The following is a 17926-nucleotide window of genomic DNA, read 5'->3' as shown; positions in this document are numbered from 1 at the left end:
CAGAGATCTTTGCCTGTTTTATTCAACAGTGCCTAGAACAGCACATAGGGCGCAGTGGGTGTTGAATAAATATTAATTGAATAAATGAACTAGAAGGGAGGAGACCCAGGCCCAGCCTGGACTCTTTATCCACTTGCTGGGAGACTTGAGTGGTCCACTCCCCAATCCAGGCCTTAGTTTCCACATCAGTAAAATGGATCCACATCGATAAAATGAGGGAGGATGTCTGTGTGTCTTTGAGGTCATTCCAATTCTGACAGGAGGGTTGTCATGAGAAAGGGGTGAACTGACCTGGTTGCAATGGGGTATTTGCTGCCCCCTTGTGACAGGGCCTACCCTTCCCCAGTACTAGTGAGTCTTAGATTTCCCCAAACTCCCAACTCTGCCCATCTCTGTGAGGAAATATGTGCATAAGGAGGGCACCCCTTAACCCAGAGACATCCTTTCTGCTGTCTCACCTCCACTGACCCATCTTCATTCCATTGCCTCAGCATTCAAGGTCCCCTCACAGGACCTCTTGGTCTTTGATGCCTCTCATGCCAATTGCCCTCATGTCACTGAGACCATATGTTACGGGCTGAATTGTGTCCCCCAAAATTCGTATGTTGAAGTACCTCAGAATGTGACTATTTGGAGATGGAGTCTATAAAGAGGTAATTAAGTTAACATGAGGTCATGAGGGTGGGCCCTAATCCAATATGACTGGTGTCCTTATAAGAAGAGATTAGGACAGAGACATTCACAGAAGGAAGACCATGTGAAGACATGGGCAGAAGACATCCACCTACACACCAAGAAGCAAGGCCTCAGAATAAACTAACCCTGCTGACACCTTGACCTCAGACTTGTGGTCTTATCCTCAATTCTTCCACCTCTGAGCAGGTGACCCCAAGATGGTCCTCCAGATACGAGCTCTTCTAAGATGCTGGTAAATTTTTCTTTTTCCTTAAAAAAATTATCTGTAAGGTCTTGCGTTTTTTAAAAGTATTTATTTACTTTTGGCTGTGCCAGGTCTTCGTTGAGGCATGCAGGATCTTTGTTGTGGCATGCGGGATCTTTAGTTGTGGCATGTGGACTTCTTAGTTGCGGCATGAGAACTCTTAGTTGCAGCATGCGGGATCTAGTTGCGTGACCAGGCATCGAACCCAGATCCCCTGCATTGGGAGCGTGGAGTCTTACCCACTGGACCACCAGAGAAGTCCCAGGTCTTGGATTTTTTTTTTAAGTTTTTATTGTGGTAAAATATACCTAACATAAAGTTTACCATTTTAGCCATTTTTAAGTGTACCGTTCAGTGGCACTAAGTACATTCACATTGTTGTGCAACCATCACCACCATCCAATCTCCAGAACTTTTTCATCATCCCATCCTGAAACCCTGTACCCATTGAATACTAATTCCCCATTCCCTCCTCCTCCCAGTCCCTGAGCAATCACCATTCTACTTTTTATTTTTACAAATTTGACTACTTTTAGTTAACTGATTTAAGTGGAATCACACAATATTTGCCATTTTGTATCTGGCTTATTTCACTTAGCATCATGTCTTCAAGGTTCATTTATGTTGTGGCATGTACTGGGTTAGCCAAAAAGTTTGTTCGGGTTTTTTCCTAAGATGTTACAGAAAAACCTGAACAAACTTTTTGGCCAACCCAATATCCAAATTTCCTTCCTTTCTAAGGCTGAATAAAATAGTTCAGTGTATGTGATACTACATTTTGTTTATCCATTCATCTGTTTATGGACATTTGGTTTATTTCCACCTTCTGGCTATTGTAAATAATGCTGCTGTGAACATTGGCGTACTTGCATTTTCTTTTGCTCTAACTCCAACTGGCATGAAGGTCCTTGATTGCAAAGGGGACCTGGGCCCTTAATTATGGATGAGCACCCTCTTCTGAGCCCAGATCCCACATCCCGTGGTCTCCTCCACATCTTCTCTTGAACAACGTAAGGGCATCTATATCCAGCTTAACAGAAACAGCCCTGAACCTTTGCTCTTCTCTTCCAAACCTGTTCCTCTCCGCATTTTCCCATGTCGGTAAACAGTCGTGGAGCCACCCAGCTATACCAACTAGAAACTTGGCAATAATCTTTTATATTCTCAACCCCCTACATCCATTCACCCCAAGTTCTGATACTTTTTTCCAAAACATTTCTCAAATCTGCCCACGTTTCATCTCCCTTTGCCCCAACCTGACATCACTTGTCTCCTGCAAGACTACAAAAGGCTCCTCACTGATTTCCTTGCTTCCACTTTTGCCCTATCTAACAAACCATTCTCCATCTTATTTGTTTTTAAAGCTAGGTAATATATACATGAGTTTAAAATCCCTTCTCTACAGGTTACCTCGTCAGAGGCAATAACTGTTCTCTTCTCCCTGGTCCCCTTCCAGACAGTCTGAAAGGTACTCCCTTGGCCGTATATATTCATCCCCACCCCCATCTACCCACATTGCTCTAGGCCTCTTTTTTTTTTTTCCGCTTTACACACCATCTACGCCTTCTTTTCTCATCATCACAAAGGGATGTGCCCGTCTCTTAGGCAGTGCCCGGCCTTACAGGCTGGACCGAGTGTGCCAGTCTCCAACCAGTCACTCCTCTGTTACAAAGCTCGACACCTGGAATGAAACCCCTTGCTCTCTTCTTAGCCCTGTCTCCCTCTTGGCCTGGAGGCCCCTACCCCAAGGCTCAGTTTTTAAGTCACCTCTTCTCGGCGGCCTGCCGCCACGTTATCTCTACCACCGCACCTGACCCCATCTACCAAGGCCCTCGACACTACTTAAGTCTACAAGTTCACGGTTACATTCTTTTACGCCCTTCCCCTGAGTGGGGAGCACCTCGGGCCAGAGCCAATCCAGCAGGTCTACTTCGCCCAGGTGGAAGAAATCAGTTACCACCCTGCCTGGCATTTAAGTGCAGGTAGACTACTACTCCCAGAAACCCTTTCGCCTCAGGCTGGAGATTTTCCGTCTACACGCGCCCCGTTGAGGAGGCTGAGCATGCGCAATGGAAGATGAGCCTGCGCGAAAGGCTGTGCGGGCGGGGACCGCATCTCCCAGCAGGCCGTGGGGGCATTCTTTTATCCCAGCGTGACCAGTGACTTCCGGCGTCGAGGGGCGGCGCGGTGTATACAGCTGAGCCAGTACCTGGAAAAGCTAGGGCAGCGGCCGAGTGGCCGGCGGGCGGCAGCCGCCATGGAGGCCGTGCCCCGCATGCCCATGATTTGGCTGGACCTGAAAGAGGCCGGTGACTTCCACTTTCAGCCGGCCGTGAAGAAGGTGAGTGCGCCTCCTCCCCGCCCCCCCTTCTCCCGCGTATCTCCGTCGTCCGCCGGCGCGGGACGCCTCCTGCGCGTCCATCATCTCCCCAGGCCCTGTGGCGACGTCGGGTGAGGCCAGGAGGGGCCTCCGCTGGCTTTCCTTAGCCTGGCCCACCCCCATCTCACCCCAACCCACCCCTGCGCGCCCGCAGGCCCCGGGTAACACCCGCTGTCTCCTCGGCCCTCCAAGATTCCCATCCAGGCACCTCACTTCCTCGGTGTGACGCTCTGGACCTCGTTCTGCTCCGCCCCTAATCCACGCCAGGACCGCCCTGCGGGGAGCGGTGGGCGGCCCTCCCTGACCGGCTGGGTGGAAAGGCTGTGCCCGGCCCTCGGTGCGCCGTCAGTCCACGACCGGACTGGGACAGACGCTGAGGATGGCTCAGGATGTGTTTAAAGACGGGAGCTCCGTGAGCCACAGGAATGCCTGACCTCTGCGATTGGAGTCTCTCTGACACTTGGTGCCATTCTGTCTGGTCTCCTCAGAAGAAGAACCCTAATCTGGAGACCCTTTGGACCAGAAGATACAGTTCCGTGTCATTTGGGGAAGGGTTACTGCCTTTCACGACTGTCCAGAGGGGATAAACAGTGTTGTAGCTTCCAGAGAGACTTTAGGAGTCATTTGTTGAACCTTCAGTTGGACGGAAGAGACTGGCAGATTTGGCGCTGACGGAGGCAAGGGATCGCTGTGGCGAGATCAGGTGTGGCTGGTACAAAGCGGGGCCAGGTGTGTCGACTGGGCATCAGATGCCCTCTGAGACATCTGCTGCCTTGGGAATGACCACCTGGTAGCATTGGGGGTCAGAGCAGAAGTGAAAAGGAACAACCGGGAGGCTCTTGCAGGTTGACATCCTTGTGGTTTTAGTACCATTCAGTAAGGTGCTTGAGGAAAAAAATAGGACAAAGAAAATAGATTGAGAGGTAGTTTCCGAAGAAGCTCTCCCATTCTCTCTTGACACTGCCACTGCCTCAATTCAGACACTAACAGTTTGTATGCCTTTGAGTCCATCATTTAATCTCTTTGGGCATCTTTTCCCTCATTTGTAAAACCAGGAAATTAGATTAATTGATCTAAAATTCCAAAATTTTGTTACCTCTTTCCCAGAGTTTGGTAACTCCTCTCTTGGAGGCCCAGGGGCTCCCAGGGAGATCATTGCTCAGATAATACCTTGTGGGCTAGGTGTCGGTGACACGAGCATCAGAGGCTAAGTTCAAACAAAAAGATCTCCAAGGAGTTCCTGGGCTAAGATTTTATCCACTGGATTTATCTTCTATCTGCTCTTTTAATTCAATTAGGTGAATTTTTCTAAAACACAACAAAACTTTGTTTTCTAGTTCAACTGTAACCCATTCAGAGTACTCTCTGACCTACCCCAGTTCTTTCAGCATTTTTTCAGGGCTCAGTATGTGCTTGATCTACGTGCTTCTGATACAAGTATCCCAGATTCTGTTCACAGCTGCTTGCCGTTCCCTTAACATTCTCTGTATGTTTGCTCTTCTGTGCCTTTGGTTGTAGAATTCCTCCCACCCAGAAGAGCTCACATCTTTGCCCTTTGGGGTGGGGATGGGGCTCTTCTTTTTTTTTTTTTTTTTTTGACGTGAACCACTTCTAAAGTCTTTATTTAATTTGTCACAGTATTGCCTGTGCTTCACGTCATGGCCCCCTGGCCCCGAGGTATGCAGGATCTCAGCTACCTGACCAGGGATTGAACCCACCCCCCCTGCATTGGAAGGCTAAGTCTCAACCACTGGACCACCAGGGAAGTCCCGATGGGGCTCTTCTTTAATCTCTATTTATTGGTTCTGTCAGTCTTTCAAGGTCCAGTTTAAGCTCTGTCTCATCCACAAGCCTTCTTTCATCTGGATTAATCTTTCCCTTCTCTGAATTCCTAACTCTTTTTATCCTTTTCCTAGTGACAGTTACGTGTGCTATGTTTTAACCCCGCTGTTCTATTGTAAGTAACCTGAGAGGCATCTCCCTGCTCCTCAGAACCTAGCAGGGTCCCTTTTTCATAGTTGGCATGCAGGAAAATGTTTCTCAGATGACTGACAGTTGAGAGGGAATTAAGAGATGGTGACCATAAATTTATGGAAGTCCAGTGGATAAAATCTTAGTCCAGGAATTCCTTGGAGATCTTTTTGTTTGAACTTAGCCTCTGATGCTCTTGTCACTTACACCTAGCCCACAAGGTATTATGTGAGCAGTGATCTCCTGGGAGCCCCTGGGCCTCCGTGGGAGGAGTTACTCATTAGCCATTTACTAAGGTGGTATCAGATGCTGAGGAAAAATTCATTTCCTAGACATCTGCTCTTTTTCTTTGTTTCCTTATTTCAGGGTTGGGGAAAGATACACCATTTATTTGATAGGTTAAAATTGTTGCCTGTTTTACATGAACCCACTAAAAAGGAATAGCAATCTTGTGGGTGGCCAGCTCCTTCAGGTACTCTGGAACTGTCTTCCTGCAGAGGAGACTACAGTAGCCACTGCAGCTGGGAACTCTCCCTGACCAGGACTCCTGTCCCCAACCCTAGAACCCACACTTAACCTTCTGCCACTGGTACCCTTGTCCTTTCCTACCCTTGCTCTGACCTGCAGGAACCTTCACCAATGACTTAGAGCTTAGGAGTAGAATTTAATTTGGGTTAGTAGAATGAAAATGGTTCTGTTGAGGTCAATCTGTTGAGCACCATGTGGAGTCCTGAAATACAGATGAATAAGAGACAGTCCTTTTTTTCATGGAATACATAGTTTGGTAGAGGAGATTTAAAAATTAAATTGTGACATCAGTGGAAGAGTAGAAATATGTGCAGTGTGTACAGAAGTACTAGCCTAAGGAGGGGCCATCAGGGGAGGCTTGCCAAGGAGGTGGGTTTTGAAGAATGAATAGGAGTTTTTCAAGAAGGTAAAGGGTTTCTTTATTTTGAGAGCTGGGCCTTTGAAAAAAACCTTTCATAATGGTTAGTACTGGTTTTCCTTTCTGATGGATATGCCTTCAATTATGGAATAATGTGAAATAAGAGCCAGGAGAACAGCAAGCTGGTTTTGAACGGCAGTGCCAAGTTTTAGGTTGGGATACCTGGACCCACATAATTTTTCAGTGGGGAAATGCTGCTAGCCCTGTACCTTACCTGTGTTTTGGAGCCCAGAGTGCTAACTCACGGGAAACTGATGAAGGATGACTCTGTGCTCTTCATTAGTGAGCGATTTGGCCACACATGTTCATGTTTGAAGTTCTTTCCTCCTGTGGTCCCAAACACCTGCCCTTAACCAACTGCACTTGAGCTCAGGTCAAGCTCACTTGGACTCAGGTGCTACATCCATCCCTGATTCATTCATTGAACAAATAGTTATTGAGTGACTATTATGTGCCAGCCCTGAGAATTCAGGGCTGTATGTGATGACAAAAATCTCTGTCCTCATGGAGCTTACCTTCTAGTGATCCACATAGTAAACCATCCTCAAGGACAGTTGTACCATAGGTAGCCACCCTACCAACCAAGTGGCTTCTTGACCTCTCCCCTCTTCCCTCTCTGGCTGGATTGATCTCTCTAAATCTCCACTTTCCCACCAGGTTACTCCAGAGAAACTGTCCACTGTTCAAGGCCTGCCATCACTTCGCTTCAGCCTGCCTTCCACGCTTCAGTCTTACCAGGCCTCTCCCATAGGAACTTTCAGCCTCTTTTCCTGGTCATTGTCCTTGTTCCGGTCCTTACTGGAATTCCTTTCCTCCTGTTCATCACCCAGGTTGAACCGTATTTTCTCGGGGTCCCTTTAGCTGCCGGCAATTGTACCACCCTCCTTCAAATTCAGACAGATCTTACCGCTCCCCTCACTCAGTTGACCTGTGCCACAGAGTGTACACTCTTGTTGCCTCTTCTTACTGTTCATCTTATTCTCATGTAGGTAGAGTCTGGTTTTCAGGTTTGTGGAGTTTTTTTTCCCCTTCCAGATTTCTTATGGGGAGCTCACTCTTGAAAAACTTGTCCCACACATAGATGGGGAAATGAGATGACCAGAAGCCTAAAAGTGCCTGGCTCCTGAGCAGTGAGGAGCACAGGATGTTGCCAGTTGCCTTTGGTGGTGACCTGTCTTATCTCTTATCACAGATTTGGAGTCACTGAGCCGGTCTGCTTGAGCCTATCTGCCCACTCGAGTTTACTGCAGAATGGCTCCAGGTGCAGGTGACCTGGATTGTTCAGTTCATTCTTCTCTGACTTTAATCTCATACATAAAAGCCGTATATCCCTTTCACACCAGATTCTTTGCTTGGGAAGTAATAAATACTTGTGTGTAGAGAGTGCTTAGGTTGAATGACCTAGTCTAGTTCTAGCACCCTCCAGGGGAGGTAACTTGAGTCTTCCTCACTAGTGTTATCCAGGCAGTTGGAGGGGCCGTTCAGAAGAGATGTGGGAGAGAAGCCTTGAGTCTTATGTAGAGGTTAGACTAGGTGAGGATGAATGCCTGTTCTCATCCCTGATGCTCTTGGCCTGTAATTTGGTTTTAGGCTTGCTGATACCAAGGGGCTGAAGATTTCCCTTGGCAATAATACTTCCTTCTCTGAATAAAATTAATCTCACTTGAAATTCAGTAGCAGAACATATATTGTATTAATTAACAACACTGTATGTGGGACTTAATTTTATGTGGAATAGCCCAAGGCATTCCCCATATTTGAGTCAACCTGCAAGTGAAGAAAAAAAGAAATATAATGTGCATGGTGAATGAGTACAGTGCCAACAGATGTGATGCCTTTTATTGCCTTTTCTTCTTGGGTTATTGCTTTAATTAACACCATGAAATTCCAAGGTGTTATATCAAATTAAGAGCAGAAGCTAAACATCCCCATCATCCAGGAAAAAAAAAAGAGCATACACAGAAGAATGAGACCATGATAGTACCAGAGAAGGTGACACAAAAGGAATATCCCTGGGTCAAGAATCAGGAAGTTTGACCCGGAGTGCTAGCACTGCGATTGCTCATCTCTGCAAAAGAATGGCAGGACCCAGGATGGATGTTTCCAGTGATCTCAATTTACCTACAGAATTCAGGGCCATTTGTTGCTCGGTAAAAGAGCAGAGTACCATCATGGAAATAGTATAGACGTTGGAATCAGACAGACCTTGCCTTAGGTCCCACCTTTTCAACTTAATAGTTGGTGACTTTCAGCTGCTACAAATGATTACATCACTAACCTGGGCCTCATTTTTCTCACCTGTAACATGGACTAATAATATACGTTATAAGCTTGTGGGAATCGAGAGTTAATGCATGTGAGTCCCTAGTACAGGTCTTGGCATATTGTAAACAATATTTTCAACTTAGCATCCTCTTTCTCTGTTTAGTGAATAGCTCAAGTCCTATGACAGCTCTGTGAGTTAGACGTAGCAGGTAATTTTTAAAAAATCTTATTTATTTATTTTTGACTGCATTGGGTCTTTGTTGCTATGCACGGTCTTTCTCTAGTTGCGGCGAGTGGGGGCTACTCTTCGTTGCGGTGCGCGGGCTTCTCATTGCGGTGGCTTCTCTTGTTGCGGACCACGAGCTCTAGGCGTGTGGGCCTCAGTAGTTATGGCACGTGGGCTCAGTAGTTGTGGCTCTAGAGCGCAGGCTCAGTAGTTGTGGCGCACGGGCTTAGTTGCTCCGTGGCATGTGGCATCTTCCCAGACCAGGGATCGAACCCATGTCCCCTGCATTGGCAGGTGGATTCTTAACCACTGAGCCACCAGGGAAACCTCATAGCAGATAATATTAACTCCATTTTACAGATGAAAAACCAAGCCCAGATCTCAAAGCAACCCAGGGGCACAGCCAGGACTTACTCAGTCTTGGTATTTCTCTCTGGAAGTGGTCTTTTCATTCTGTTTTATTGTTTTCACTTATAACTCCTTCCTCACCTTTTTTCCCCCTGCCTTGGCTCTGAACCCTGGACATGCTTTCAACATAAAACTGTTCATAGGTCTCATTGTTCCCTCAGAAAAGGATTCCCAGCTACTCCAAAGCCTGGCTGGGCTCTGGAGGTTCCCTGATCCTCCCAACCCCAACCGGCTGTTAGTTGTGTAGGTGCACTGGGGTCCTGTCAGTGCCTTCTAGTATCTTACTCTTGATCTGGGGTGCCGAGGCCCAGGCTCTACCTGCCGCTGGGCCTTCCTTCTCAGACTCTGCCGTGACCTTCAAATCCTGACCAGACCTTGTTCCGAGCTGTGCAGAGGTGTGAGCTATAGAGAGACTGACTGAGAGATGGTCTCTGTCCTTTACTCTAGAACCTTCAGCCGCCTGTTTCCTCTGTTCAGTAGGGGGAGTGATCAAGCCATGGAGGATTTATCAGAATTTAAACAATAACCTGTCTGCTCCACTGACTCACTGTGTGGCTGGAGATTCATTTTCGCTTCCCATTTTTTGTTTTATGAGAACCATGTTTAAAAAATAGAAATGGATTGGTCTGATGTGTGGTTAAGAATATGGGCTCTGGAGCCCAAATGCCTGGATTTCAGTCACTGCCCCATCAGTTATTGGTGCTGTGTGACCTCGGCAAATGCCTTAACTTCTGTGCCTCAGTTTCCTCATTTCCTCATCTGTAAAATGGTGACGATGATGATGTCTACTTCTTTGGGTTGTTGTTAGGATTGAGTGACTTATTAGGCACTTGGCACAGTGTCTGGCCTGTGGGTAGGAGCTCAGTAAGTGTTTGCTGCTGATCTTGGAGGAGGAATGAGACAGGTAGAAGGTTTCCTCTAGGGGCAGTTTGCTGGCAGCGGCGGCAGCATCTCTCTCCCCTTTACCATTGTGTGACTACAGGGACAGATGTTCTCAGCGATGTCAGGTGAAGCCTTGTTTCTAGGACTCTCAGATATCCCTCCAATCCCTTCGGCCTCTGTCCCACGGGACCTCCTGCAACAGGAGTAGTGCCAGCTGCCTTAGTCTGTTGATCTTAGGTGAACAAGGGGCCCTTTGGTCCAGGCCGTGCCTCCAGGCTGGTGAGTGTGCTCCCTGTGCAGGAGGTGGTGAGTGCTGTTGTGGGCAGGCATGCCAGCCCCTTCTCTGATGTGGGCCCCCTCCTCTCCCCTCCCCTCCGCCTGTCTGGGTCATTCCCATCACACATCCACAGGCCTTTCCTCACCAATGAGGTCACTTACTTCTGTGGTGCCCTTTCCACAGGAAGGCGGGCTGGTGAAGAAGGCTTTGTGCTCCCACTCTTCTTTGGTTCTTCTTCCTACTACATTTGCTGTTGGGTCAGGATTATGATTGTGACCCCAGGACACACCAGGGTCCTGTACTTGAGGGAGGCTTGAATTTGTGGCCCATTTTGGGATGCTCAGTAGGATCCCATTTCAGCCAGCTGAGTTCCCCAGCTTCCTGAACTGGCAGAGTCCTGGGCTTCATAGAGAGGGCTGCAGCACGATGAGGGCCAGCCAGGGTGTTCCAGTCAGGTTGTCCAGTCTTCTTTCCCATTTTGTTCAATGGAGGAGGCTCCCGCAGTCAACATCTTGGTGCTGTCCCGTTATTGAGGTCGAGTTTCTAGCGGCCCAGGAGATGAGCTCGTGGTTGTGGGTCTTGACTCCATCCTGAGCCCTGACTGGTGATTGCCGAGGACTCAGAGGGCAGGAGCAGGAGCAGTGGGGTATGCTCTATCCCTGGTTTACAGTCTTCTCTCTCTCTCCCTAGTTTGTCCAGAAGAATTATGGAGAGAATCCAGAAGCCTACAATGAGGAACTGAAGAAGCTGGAGTTGCTCAGACAGGTAGGAGGATAGTGTTTTTATGCAGGTGTGAACAGAATTGGTTTGATAGGGAAGTAAAGAAACCACCTAGAACTGTCTTCTTATTTTAATTCAGTATTTTTTCCTCTGTAAAAGCAGCAAAATTAATGATAGAAAAATTTGAAAATACTAAAATCAAAAAGCAAAAGAAAAATCCCTTTTCACAATTTTGTGTGTGTGTGTGTGTGTGTGTGTGTGTGTATATATATATATATATATTTTTTAATGTTAGTTATACTATATAAAACCACAGTAGGACCATGTACCACCTATACTGCCTATGTAGCCTGCCTTTTTCACTTAACATACTGTGGATATGTTTCTGTATCAGTGAGCATACAACAGTGGTATTTTTTTTTCTTGGTTTATCTAATAATTTTTCTTTAAGTTTTACTTTATATTGGAGTATAGTTGATTTACAATGTTGTGTTAGTTTCAGGTGTACAGTAAAGTAATTCAATTATACATATACAGGTATCTGTTCTTTTTCAAATTCTTTTCCCATTTAGGTTATTACACAATACTGAGTAGAGTTCCCTGTGCTATACAGTAGGTCCTTGTTGATTATCTATTTTAAATATAGTAGTGTGTATATGTCAATCCCAAACTCCCAATTTATCCTTCCTCCGCCACCTTTCCCCTTTGGTAACCGTAAGTTTGTTTTATAAGTCTGTGAGTTTTTTTCTGTTTTGTAGATAAGTTCATTTGTATCATTTTTTTAAGATTCCACATAGAAGTGATAGCATATGATATTTGTCTCTGTCTGACTTACTTCACTTAGTGTGATAATCTCCTGGTTCATCCATGTTGCTGCAAATGACATTATTTTATTCTTTTTTAACGGCTGAGTAATATTCCATTGTATATATGTAGCACATTTTTTTAAAAAAATTATTTATTTTTGGCTGTATTGGGTCTTCGTTGCTGTGCGCGGGCTTTCTCTAGTTGCAGCGTACAGGGACTACTCTTTGTTGCGGTGCACGGGCCTCTCGTTGCGGTGGCTTCTCTTGTTGTGGAGTATGGGCTGTAGGCGTGCGGGCTTCAGTAGTTGCAGCACGCAGGCTCAGTAGTTGTAGTACACAGGCCCTAGAGTGCACAGACTTCAGTAGTTGCAGTGCGTGGGCTCAGTAGTTGTGGCTCGTGGGCTCTAGAGCGCAGTCTCAGAAGTCGTGACGCATGGGCCTAGTTGCTCCACAGCACGTGGGATCTTCCCGGACAAGGGATTGAACCTGTGTCCCCTGCATTGGCAGGCGGATTTTTAACCACTGCGCCACCAGAGAAAGTCCTGTACCACATCTTCTTTATCCATTCATCTGTCGGTGGACATTTAGGTTGCTTCCATGTCCTGGCTATTGTAAACAGCGCTGCAGTGAACATTGGGGTGCATGTATCCTTTCGAACCTTTCAGGCTTCTGTTCCATTACTTCTTCCCCCTTACCTTTCACCCCCAAGACAAATCCCAACCCCTGCCAAACCGCTGTGCTGAGGGTGCTGTTGTACGTAGGTGGGGTAACTCTAAGGAAGGAGGCTGGAGGTGGGAATCCTCCCACCAGGAGACTTGGAGGCCAGCTGACTTTTCAAAGCTGTTTCCGCGCAGAGGGTCCAACATCCTTTGGGTACACTAGGCTTGTTTAACTGTAGGAGGGCCCACCTGGATCTGGAGACTGTGGTTTCATCCAGAGGGACCAGGCACTACACGTCTGTGGGGGTTGAGGGGGGGCTTGTTTGCTGGCACATCCTCCCCAGCTCCCTCAGCCCCATGACTGTCCAGCCTCAGGACCCAAGCCTGCTCAGGCATTAGGGATGTGACACCAGCCAGGGTCACCGAGGCCTGAGGGGAATAGAGTAGGCATTTCTTTTTTTCTTTTCTTTTTTTTTTAATTTTTATTTTATGTTGGAGTATAGTTGATTTACCACGTTGTGTTTGTTTTAGGTATACAGCAACCTGATCCAGTAATACATACACATATATCTATTCTTTTTCGGATTCTTTTCCATGTAGGTTATTACAGAGTGTTGAGTAGAGCTCCCTAGGTCCTTGTTGATTATCTATTTTATATATATTAGTGTGTACCGGTTAATCCCAACCTCCTAATATATTCCTCTTCCCCCACCTTTCCTCTTCGGTAATCATAAGTTTGTTTTCTAAGTCTGTGAGTCTGTTTCTGTTTTGTAAATTAGTTCCTTTGTATCAGTTTTTCGTGTCTACCTATAAGTGATAACATGATATTTGTCTTTCTCTGTCTGATTTCACTTGGTATGATCATCTCTAGGTCCATCCACGTTGCTGCAAATGGCATAATTTTATATGGCTGAGTAATATTCCATTATATATATGTGTGTGTGTGTATATATATATATTTATATATATATACACACACACACACCACATCTTCTTTAGCCATTCGTTTGTCGATGGACATTTTGGTTGCTTCCATGTCTTGGCTATTTTAAATAGTGCTGCAGTGAGCATTGGGGTGCATGTATCCTTTCAAACAATGGTTCTCTCTGGGTATATGCCCAGGAGTGGGAATGCTGGATCATATGGTAGCTCTATTTTTAGTTTTTTTTTTAAATTAATTAATTAATTAATTAATTAATTTATGGCTGTGTTGGGTCTTCGTTTCTGTGTGAGGGCTTTCTCTAGTTGTGGCAAGCGGGGGCCACTCTTCATCGCGGTGCGCGGGCCTCTCACTGTCGCGGCCTCTCTTGTTGCGGAGCACAGGCTCCAGATGCGCAAGCTCAGTAATTGTGGCTCACGGGCCCAGCTGCTCCGCGGCATGTGGGATCTTCCCAGACCAGGGCTTGAACCCGTGTCCCCTGCATTGGCAGGCAGATTCTCAACCACTGCGCCACCAGGGAAGCCCTATTTTTAGTTTTTTAAGGAACCTCCATACTGTTCTCAATAGTGGCTGTACCAATTTACATTCCCACCAACAGTGTAGAAGGGTTCCCTTTTCTCCACACCCTCTCCAGCATTTATTGTTTGTAGATTTTTTGATGACGGCCATTCTGACCAGTGTGAGGTGATACCTCATTGTAGTTCTGATTTGCATTTCTCTGATAATTAGTGATGTTGAGCATCTTTTCATGTGCTTTTTGGCCGTTTGTGTGTCTTCTTTGGAGAAATGTCTATTTAGATCTTCTGCCCATTTTTGATTAGGTTATTTGTTTTTTTGATATTGAGCTGCATGAGCTGTTTGTATATTTTGGAGATTAATTCCTTGTCAGTTGCTTCATTTGCAAATATTTTCTCCCATTCTGAGGGTTGTCTTTTTGTTTTATTTATGGTTTCCTTTGCTGTGCAAAAGTTTTTAAGTTTAATCAGGTTACATTTGTTTATGTTTGTTTTTATTTCTATTACTCTAGGAGATGGATAGGAAAAGATCTTGCTGTGATTTATGTCAAAAAGTGTTCTGCCTATGTTTTCCTCTAAGAGTTTTGTAGTGTCCGGCCTTACATTTAGGTCTTTAATACATTTTTTTAAATTAATTAATTAATTTTTGGCTGCATTGGGTCTTTGTTGCTGCGTGCAGGCTTTCTCTAGTTGCGGCGAGCAGGGACTACTCTTCGTTGTGGCGCACGGGCTTCTCATTGCAGTGGCTTCTCTTGTGGCGGAGCACGGGCTCTAGGCGCGCGGGCTTCAGTAGTTGTGGCTCGCGAGCTCTAGAGCACAGGCTCAGTAGTTGTGGCGCACGGGCTTAGTTGCTCCGTGGCATGTGGGATCTTCCCAGACCAGGGCTTGAACCCGTGTCCCCTGCATTGGCAGGCGGATTCTTAACCACTGAACCACCAGGAAAGCCCCTTTAATACATTTTGAGTGTATTTTTGTGTATGGTGTTAGGGAGTGTTCTAATTTTGTTCTATTGCATGTAGCTGTCCAGTTTTCCCAGCAGTTCCCACACATTTATTGAAGAGACTGTCTTTTCTCCATTGTATATTTTTGCCTCCTTTGTCATAGATGAGGTGACCATAGGTGTGTGGGTTTATCACTGGGCTTTCTATCCTGTTCCATTTATCTGTATTTCTGTTTTTGTGTCTGTACCATACTGTTTTGATTACTGTAACTTTGTAGTATAGTCTGAAGTCAGGGAGCCTGATTCCTCCAGCTCTGTTTTTCTTTCTCAAGATTGCTTTGGTTATTTGGGGTCTTTTGTGTTTCCATACAAATTGTAAAATTTTTTGTTCTAGGGACTTCCCTCGCAGTCCAGTGGTTAAGACTGCGCCTTCCAATGCATGGGGTGTGGGTTCGATCCCTGGTTGGGGAGCTAGGATCCCACATGCCTCGCGGCCAAAAAAACCAAAGACATAAAACAGAAACAATATTGTAACAAATTCAATAAAGACTTTAAAAATGGTCCACATCAAAAAAAAAAACTTAAAAAAAATTTTTTTTTCTAATTCTGTGAAAAATGCCATTGGTAATTTGATAAGGATTGCATTAAATCTGTAGATTGTTTTGGGTAGTATAGTCATTTTCACAATATTGATTTTTCCAATCCAAGGACATGGTATATCTCTCCATCTGTTTGTGTCATGTTTAATTTCTTTCATCAATATCTTACCGTTTTCTGAGTACAGGTCTTTTGCCTCCTTAGGTAGGTTTATTCCTAGGTATTTTGTTCTTTTTGTTGTGATGGCAAATGGGATTGTTTCCTTGATTAATCTTTCTGATCTTTTGTTGTTAGTGTATAGAAATGCAACAGATTTCTGTGTATTAATTTTGTATCCTGCAATTTTATGAATTCATTGATGACCTCTAGTAGTTTTCTGGTGGCATCTTTAGGATTTTCTGCATATAGTATCATGTCATCTACAAGCAGTTGACAGTTTTACTTCTTCTTTTCCAATTTGGATTCCTTTTATTTCTTCTTCTTCTCTGATCACCATGGCTAGGACTTCCAAAACTATGTTGAATAAAAATGGCAAGAGTGGACATCCATGTTCCTGATCTTAGAGGAAATGTTTTCAGCTTTTCACCATTGAGTTTGATGTTAGGTATAGATTTGTCATATGTGGCCTTTATTATGTTGAGGTGTGTTCCCTGTATGTCCACTTTCTGGAGAGTTTTTACATAAATGGGTATTGAATTTTGTCAGAAGCTTTTTCTGCATCTGTTGAGATGATCCTATGGTTTTTATTCTTCAGTTTGGTAAGGTGCTGTATCACACTAATTGATTTGCCGATACTGAAAAATCCTTGCATCCCTGGGATAAATCCCATTTGATCATGGTGTATGATCCTTTTGTTGTACTGTTGGATTCGGTGTGCTGAGTATTTTGTTGAGGATTTTTGTGTCTATGTTCATCAGTTATATTGGCCTGTAATTTTCTTTTTTTGTGGTGTCTTTGGTTTTGGTGTCAGGGCGATGGTGGCCTTATGGAATGAGTTTGGAAGTGTTCCTTCCTCTGCAATTTTTTGGAATAGTTTTAGATGGAATAGTTTTAGAAGGACAGGTATTAACTCTTTTCTCTAGATATTTGATTGAATTCGCCCATGAAGCCATCTGGTCCTGGACTTTTGTTTGTTGGGAGTTTTTAAATCACAGTTTCAATTTCAATACTTGTGATTGGTCTGTTCATATTTTCTCTTTCTTCCTGGTTCAGTCTTGGAAGATTGTGCCTTTCTAAGAATTTGTCCATTTCTGTTTCCATTTTATTGGCATATAGTTGCTTGTAGTAGTCTCTTGTGATTCTTTGTATTGGGTTGGCCAAAAAGTTTGTTTAGTTAGTGAATACATTGTTCAATACAGTTCTTGGTGAAAACGAAAAATGTCTTTTATTTTTACTTAAAGCCGAACAAATTTTTTGGCCAACCCAATATTTCTGTGCTGTCAGTTGTAACCTAGTTTTCATTTCTAATTTTATTGATTTGAGCCCTGTCCCTTTTTTTCTTGATGAAACTGGCTAAAGGATTATCAATTTTGTTTATCTTTTCAAAGAACCAGGTTTTAGTTTCATTGATCTTTTCTATTGTTTTCTTCATCTCTATTTCATTTATTTCTGCTGTGGTCTTTATGATTTCGTTCCTTCTACTAACTTTTGGTTTTGTTTGTTCTTCTTTCTCGAGTTGCTTTAGGTGTAAGGATAGGTTGTTTGTTTGAGATTTTTCTTGTTTCCTGAGATAAGATTGTATTGCTATAAACTTCCCTCTTAGAATTGCTTTTGCTGTGTCCAATAGGTTTTGGATCATTGTGCTTTCATTTCCATTTTTCTCTAGGTTCTTTTTTTTTTTTTTAATTTATTTTTGGCTGCGTTGGGTCCTCGTTGCTGCACGTGGACTTCTCTCTAGTTGCTGTTGTCTTCGTTGTGGTTCTCGGGCTTCTCATTGCGGTGGCTTCTCCTGTAGCGGAGCACGGGCTCTAGGCACGTGGGCTTCAGTAGTTGTGGCACATGGGCTTAACTGCTCCACAGCATGTGGGATCCCCCCGGACCAGGGCTCGAACCCATGTCCCCTGCATTGGCAGGCGGACTCCCAACCACTGCGCCACCAGGGAAGCCCTCTCTAGGTATTTTTTGATTTCCTCTTTGATTTATTCAGTGATTCATTGATTGTTTAGTACCATATTGTTTGCCTCCACGTGTTCGTGTTTTTTATCATTTTTTCCTTGTAGTTGATTTCTAATCTCAGGCTTGTGGCCAGAAAAGATGCTTAATATGATTTAATTTTCTTAAATTTACTAAGGCTTGCTTTGTGGCCCAGCATGTGATCAGTCCTGGAGTATGTTCCATGTGCACTTGAAAAGAATCTGTATTCTGCTGCTTTTGCATGGAATGCACTATAAATATCAATTAAGTTCATCTGGTCTGATGTGTCTTAAGGACTGTGTTTCCTTATTGACTTTCTGT

General features: G+C 44.7%; 1 protein-coding gene across 1 annotated transcript in view; it reads left to right on the top strand.

The window, feature by feature from the left end:
- Nucleotides 1–3044: 3044 nt before the first annotated feature.
- The window catches only part of PTPN23 (protein tyrosine phosphatase non-receptor type 23), a 40395-nt gene continuing 25513 nt past the window's right edge, over nt 3045–17926 (top strand). The window contains exons 1-2 of the mRNA XM_082347520.1: nt 3045–3281; nt 10986–11060. Coding sequence (XP_082203646.1) covers nt 3198–3281; nt 10986–11060 — 159 coding nt within the window. The 5' untranslated portion in view covers nt 3045–3197. The remainder of the gene's footprint in view (nt 3282–10985; nt 11061–17926) is intronic.

Source organism: Balaenoptera borealis, assembly GCF_965194805.1.
Source record: "Balaenoptera borealis genome assembly, chromosome: 12".
NCBI classification, from domain to species: domain Eukaryota; kingdom Metazoa; phylum Chordata; class Mammalia; order Artiodactyla; family Balaenopteridae; genus Balaenoptera; species Balaenoptera borealis.
Note: the sequence above shows the minus strand (reverse complement) of the source record. Positions and strands in the feature narration are given on the sequence as shown.